This window comes from Seriola lalandi, unplaced genomic scaffold, assembly GCF_002814215.2.
Source record: "Seriola lalandi dorsalis isolate HSWRI2012SDOR001 ecotype SW California unplaced genomic scaffold, Sedor1 jcf7180002052064, whole genome shotgun sequence".
Lineage (NCBI taxonomy): Eukaryota > Metazoa > Chordata > Actinopteri > Carangiformes > Carangidae > Seriola > Seriola lalandi.
In genome coordinates, this window is record NW_019522617.1 from 2,582 (window position 1) to 9,013 (window position 6,432).

General features: G+C 41.4%; 2 protein-coding genes and 1 pseudogene across 4 annotated transcripts in view; 1 reads left to right on the forward strand and 2 right to left on the reverse strand.

The window, feature by feature from the left end:
* The window catches only part of LOC111649874 (interferon a3-like), a 3,605-nt gene extending 2,450 nt beyond the window's left edge, over window positions 1-1,155 (forward strand). The window contains exon 5 of the mRNA XM_023399567.2: window positions 1,150-1,155. Coding sequence (XP_023255335.2) covers window positions 1,150-1,155 — 6 coding nt within the window. The remainder of the gene's footprint in view (window positions 1-1,149) is intronic.
* LOC111649876 (DELTA-actitoxin-Aeq1b-like) lies at window positions 522-4,099 on the reverse strand. 2 transcript variants are annotated; one of them, XM_087172116.1, is made up of 4 exons: window positions 3,640-4,099; window positions 3,333-3,547; window positions 3,134-3,228; window positions 522-2,602 (listed from the first exon to the last, which is right to left on the reverse strand). In XM_087172116.1, exons 3-4 carry the CDS (start codon window positions 3,214-3,216, stop codon window positions 2,185-2,187), a joined length of 501 nt encoding a protein of 166 aa, XP_087028242.1. In that variant the 5' UTR covers window positions 3,217-3,228; window positions 3,333-3,547; window positions 3,640-4,099; the 3' UTR covers window positions 522-2,184. The 2 variants fall into 2 exon arrangements, with proteins under 2 accessions (XP_087028242.1, XP_023255337.1); XM_023399569.2 differs by lacking the exon at window positions 3,333-3,547 and having other exon boundaries at window positions 3,640-4,097.
* A 196-nt stretch (window positions 4,100-4,295) lies between these two features.
* Window positions 4,296-6,432, reverse strand: part of LOC111649875 (uncharacterized) — a 5,772-nt pseudogene continuing 3,635 nt past the window's right edge. The window contains exons 4-6 of the transcript XR_015436778.1: window positions 6,337-6,432; window positions 5,949-6,077; window positions 4,296-5,429 (exon numbers count right to left, since the gene is read on the reverse strand). The exon at window positions 6,337-6,432 is cut by the window's right edge and continues 52 nt beyond it. The product of XR_015436778.1 is annotated as an uncharacterized LOC111649875 (transcript). The remainder of the gene's footprint in view (window positions 5,430-5,948; window positions 6,078-6,336) is intronic.

Genomic DNA, 6,432 nt, shown 5'->3' on the forward strand with positions numbered 1-6,432 from the left:
CAATATATATATATATATATATATATATATATATATATAATATACTGTATGGGCCAGTGCTTCTCCCTCATATCTCCATAAAATCCACATGGTCAGACTCCAACTGCTTCTCTATTTTATAAAGTTAAAATATATGAATTACTTTCGATATAAATATTTTCATCTATAAAGTGACATCACAGAACAAAAATCTACCACAAAGTTTTCAACAATTTTCTGTAATAATATCTTCAAACATTCCTCCTCAACGAGACAGTCACATCATCGGCCTCTCTTTGTTCCACCAGTAGGGGGTAGTGTTCAATTAGATATAGAGGTGTAACACAGCAGAACATCAAGGTACAACTGGTCACACCTCACCCTTACTTCCTGTTTTCAAAATAACATCTCTTCCCCCCGACGGACCCGGTACCGGGTCGGGCAGAACGGTTGCAATTCATAATTGCCTGTAAAATTTGATAGAACTCAGTGGTGGTCTCTTTTTTTAATGCTTCCAAAAGACGAGGCTTTAATGCCACAAAAACAGTCCAAGTGTGTTTAATACAAAGAATATTTGTTTGGCAACAATTTCAATATTTCTCTTTCAAAATAAGACCCCTATCCAAGACCCATGAGACGTTCACCGCAGACTGGCGGCCGATTCACTTTTACTGTACTCTGAACTTTGCATATTGTATATTATATATTTATACAAGTTTTATGTTTTACAATGTCTAAGAAGTAGAATCAACATGACACAGCAATTTAGAGGAAGAGATTCAGAGGCACAATGGAGACAAAACTATATAATTGAATTGGTTTTTAGACACAGTGGTAGAATCTGATGATGCACAGGGTAAATTAAGTGGCCGGGGGTTGTATATGCTCACGGCCTCCTGTAGTGGAAATCATCAGTATTTTGTTGCCAGATTTCCATTCAAGAGGTAAAAACTCCTTTGGCACACTTTGGGCACCTTGGTTATCCAAGTGTCCAATGGAGAGTCCGCCTAGCCCCATCCCGACTCAAACCTTTGTAGAATTCGTGCTTTGTGGTTTATCAGGTTTATATTTATTGATTTATCAGGTTTATATTTATTTATTTATTTGTATTTATTTATTTAAATGTGACGTTTGTCTGAATTTGACCATCTGACACCTGCATTGTTACAGGTGTAGTCATGAAGTTGCTGAATGAAATCAGGGTCATCCCAGTGCATGGGACCTTTGTTATCATGGTGTTATCCACTTTACAAATTAAACAATTAAACAATTTACTCAGCTATAGTGACAGTCACAATGTTACTGACACATGGAATAAATTCTCTGAGGTCTTACCTATCCACAGTGACCAAGCTTTTGCAAATGGACCTGATGGTCTTTTTTTTTTTTTTAAGTATATTTTTTTGGGCTTTTATGCCTTTAATGGACAGCAGTGGAGAGAGACAGGAAACAGGGAGGCAGAGAGAGGGGGAATGACATGCAGTGAAAGGCCGTCCGATGCGGGACTCGAACCGGGGCCGACTGCAGCGAGGACTGTAGCCTCTACACATGGGGCGCCTGCTTAAACCACTACGCTACACGACGCCCCTGTGGAGCTATTCTTAATCTACTTTGGGTATGTCTGTCGAGGCGAGGCACCCCCCCTCAACAGGTTAACTTTGATATATTTCAATATCTGACTCCTCCCACTGTTTACACTGTGTTAATGTAGTTGTTGTAATGTTGTTGTTTATCTTGTTGATGCTGGGCAGGCGGGAGCAGGTGTGTGGGAGGCGGGGCTTTCTGAGGAGACGAGGGGAACAGAGGGAAATAAAAATGAACTGAATCATTTTTCATAATAGAGCTGAATTATCTCACAAATTCATTGATTAAACCGACAGTTTATCAATATGATTATTGATCAGGTCTTTTATTAATTAAACATTGAGTTCTTTGGTTCCACAGTCAGACAAGGTTCTACGTTGTTTGTGGCGTTCACTGACTGCTGCTGTTTCTCAGATGAAACATGATTTAAGTGAAAAGGAAAATGTCTCGTCAACACAGAAACACAGAACAGTAAAATCCTGGTTAGCATGTAGCCTGACAGCGTTCATACGGAAAGGTGACAGGAAGTGAGATTATGGAATAAAAGCAGATTTATCAGATGACCTAAACTGGGCTTCCTGTCTCTGGGAGAACTGGGTTTAATGGAGGAGACAGCCGGTTTTAGTTGTTGCACACCTGCACCTTGACAACAGCTCGGTAACTGTCGGACATGGTGGCTCTGACGGTCACATGACTCCCTCTGTGGCTCAGACTGGACCCTTTGGCTTTGCCCCTGACGAACCCTCTCTCTGTGTTGTAGTACATGGTTTCGTAGAGATGCTGGTCGCAGTGAGTGTCCAGGCCGAACACCCCCACGGCGAACCAACTGGAGTACAGGTTGAAGTCATAGGGGACGGAGAACATGACGGCCACTCTGCCCCTGTACTGCTGCGTGGACTCGCTCAGGAGGTCATAGGTGAACACCCCCACTGATCCACAGGCTGCGTGAGGACTCTTGACGAACAGAGCGCCTCCGGACTCGGACGGGCCGAGGGTGGGCGGGAACGGTGCGTCACATGATCCGCTGACAGTGTGCACACTGAAACAAGACACAGGTGAGATCAGACACCTGCAGGTAGAGACAAACAGAACCAGGTGTTTCACACCTGTCAGGTCACTGATGGTGATATTTTTATATTTCTATATTTTTATGATTTCTGATTATTCTACCTCGTCTTGTTCTCATCTATATGTTTTATTTATTTGTATAAGCGGCCTTGGGAAAGTTATTATTATTATTATTATTATGTTTTGTTTTTCATATTTTTATGATTTTCTTTTCTTTTTATATTCTATATTTTTATGCTGATGGGGAAGTGAAGGCCCGAGCTCTCAGGCTGTGGTCCTGTTGCCCAGGTAACAACACAGGAAGTTCACTGATTTCCTCCACTTCCTCTCTCACAGAATGGATTGAGAAGCCCCCACCCACTCCCCCACCATACTTTCCTGTGCTGACGGTGATGCTTCACACGCATGTACAGTTGTATATCAAGTTTTCCTGTCAGTACAGTCAAATAAGATCTACCCACTGATTCTCGGGGGGGGGGGGGGGGGGGGTATATATACTCACTGAGGGTTACACAGGGTGAACATCGAGCTCTTTTTCTGAAGCTCAATACTGCACTGACGGGTTGGACAGTTCCTGCTGCTCATGGTGTCATCAACCTGCACACAGACACATCTTCATCATCATCTTCGTCATCGTTATCATCATGGTGACAGAGATAGATAGATAGATTCATAGATTGATAAATAGACTGATTGATTACATTAGAGTTGCGTATGTGTTTGCAGAGTTTGTATGGAAAGGAAACTGGACTGAAACACAAAGAGACGATATTTCATTTCACCACATCAAACACTTCCACTGGTTCCACTGGTTCCACTGGTTCCACTGGTTCCACTGGTTCCACTGGTTTACATACTGGAAACAACATTCACCGTTCATCCTGACCACTCCAAATATTTTCCTCATCTACACACTCTAAATAAGAAAGATACATATGTATATATATGATATACTGTACATCAATAATATAAACATGTACAGTCCATATTTAAATCATGCAGACTTACAGCCGTGATGAGACTAGGTCCTACAGTCCAGTTCAGTCCAGTTCAGACCAGTTCAGACCAGTTCAGACCAGCTCGGGGTGCAGCTGCAGACTGAAGCAGCTTCTCGTCTCTCTGACAGGGCGGGACGTCCAGGACAGGAAATGTCTGCAGCTGGAAACATCTGTCGGAAACAGGAACAAAAACATGATGAAAACATGATTTTAGAAAAACAAAAGCTGGAGAGAGTGAATCACTGAGAACAAGTCAGAGCTTTAATTATGATTAACCAATTATAAATAAATAAGTAATTATCCCTCATGAACTTATCACAACTCTTATTAAAGAGAGAAGACAGGGGGCGGGGCTGACTGAGTAACAGCATACACTGTTACACCTGTCCTTCAGGTTATCAGAAACACCAGGGGAAAGGCAGTCTGTCCAATCACAGAACAGAGAGGACAGTGATGTCACTCAGGTAGAGGAGCAGGTGCTACAGTAACTGTATCTATTATCATTATAGAAGCTGTGAGCGCCCCCTGCAGGCTGACCTCCTTAACCTGTTGGCTAATCTTAGCTCCTCTCAGCAAACACTGAGGACTAACTAACTAACTAACTAACTAACTAACTAACGTATTCACTGGTTTAAAGTGGTTTGATCAACAAACAACAAACATTGATTCAAAGATCGATGAGTTTATTGATCATCTGAATGTGATGTGAATAATTGATCACCGATACGAGCAGTCTCAGATACAAGTGAAGTAAATGATCCCAGGTTCAGTTTGAAGTGTGTGTGTGTGTGTGTGTGTCCTGCAGGGGGCAGCTGCCCTCAGTCCAGCCTGACAGGCACACAGCTCCACCACAGCACAGCCAAAGTACTGCGTTCAAGAAGGTACTGAAGTACAAGTACAGAGGTAATATCAGTAAAAAGAACTTAAAGTTTTAATCTGATCAAAGATCTGAACTCTGACTTTCAATAAAGATATTGATCAACTCTTTTTATTTACAGTAGAAAAATCAGTTTGTTAAAGAATAAAACACAAAACTAGAAAATAAACTTTTAAACATTTTTATGTCAAAGAGATATTTGTTTTGTTAATCTTCATCAACACGTCACCATGTTTCATCACCATCATCATCACTGTTTTTATTTGAGCAGATTAGTTGACAATAAATTTGTATTTATATTTACATTCAAATAAAAATTTAATCTAAAGTTTAAAACATTTAATGATCAATTATTTTCATTATCCAATAATGTGTCGACATTGAGTTCACTGTCACAGGAAACAACAGACCTGGAGCTAAACCAGGGAAGTTTAAAAACGACTATTAATCATTGATTAAATCTGTTGACCATTGATTTTCATTGATTCCGTGGCAGCTGATTTATTGATTAATTGACTGATTAACAGTTTCAGGACTAATGGATTTAAAGCAGCTTCAAATAGAGTCCATATGTAAAGGAATCCATGTTTTCTGAAAAGTATTATTTATATATTATTATCTATTATAACTGTGAAAATGAAACATTTCTATGGATGTGTGTCAGTTCCTGTGTTTCCCTTCTGGGGGCAGCAGAGGTAAATACACACTGAGTAACACTGATCTGTTCCTATGGCAACAGAGAGGGGACGGGGCTTCAAGCTAGCCACATGACTGGACGTAGCTTTGTGGGAAGAAGCCCTGGTTTCCATTGAGGAATCCTTCACACCAGCCATCGTCATGGCGATGCATCAGGTAGATGATGTCACCCTCGGTGAGGGACAGGTCATCGGGTTTCGTGGCCTCGTAGCTGTAGAGCGCCACCACTGGACACACAGGAGAAGTGCAGTTAGAGGACACGTACAAACAGCCTGCAGTATTGACGTCAGCCACAAGGTGGAGCTCTGCTGTGTAACTGTCGTCGTCATAGTGATGTCGTCACCCAAAGAGCATCAAGATCCGATCTCTCTTTAGTGTAGTAAACCTTTAGTCCTGGTGTATATGTCTGTAAGATCTATAAATCTGTATCTGTAGATCTATATCTGTACATCTATATCTGTAGATCTATTACTGTGGATCTATATCTGTAGATCTATATCTATAGAACTATATCCGTAAATCTTTTTATGTCAGAACTATTTCTGTAGATATACATCGATAGATCTATATCTGTAGATCTATTTATGTCAGATCTATATCTGTTAATCTATATCTGTAGATCTATTACTGTAGATCTATATCTGTAGATCTATTTATGTCAGATCTATATCTGTAATCTATATCTGTAGATATATTACTGTAGATCTATATCTATATGATCTATATCTGTAGATCTATAGTAGTACCTTTCTCCAGGTAGTTCGGGGGGGCGCTAATGTCATAGTCCACTGGTGGAGGGAGGGGCGGTATGATGTCATCAAGGCCACCCTCATCGTCCAATAAGAGAGGGGGGGGTGGGGCTGGGATCTCCAGATCTAAGAGAACAGCACACAGGTCCTGTGAGTGACAGCTGTGATCGACCAATCAGGTTTGAGGAGGCGGAGCTATGACAGGAAACAGCAGAGCTGCTACTCTGATGTGTAGTACTACTGCTTTAATACTCTGATAGTATGAGACTGTCATGCAGTACTACAAGTAATCCTCCATGAGTATCTACTAAAGTTGTACTACTTCTACGACTAGTACTACTAGTATTCAATAACTAACTAACCAGCCACAGTATTTGTTTCTTACCCAGGTGTTCGAGGCGAGCAGGTAAGCAGAGCCGAGGTGAGGAGCGGGGGAGCAGGGTGAAGGAGGAGGAGGGGAGAGGGTGAGGAGGAGCATGGG

What these genes read in the sequence shown, in the direction of transcription:
- LOC111649876 (XM_087172116.1), bottom strand. Translation starts at nt 3,216, where the DNA reads ATGAGCAGCAGGAACTGTCCAACCCGTCAGTGCAGTATTGAGCTTCAG. An exon ending in TTCACCCTGTGTAACCCTCA is followed by an intron (nt 2,603 to 3,133) that starts GTGAGTATATAT and finishes GTCTTGTTTCAG; the next exon opens with TGTGCACACTGTCAGCGGAT.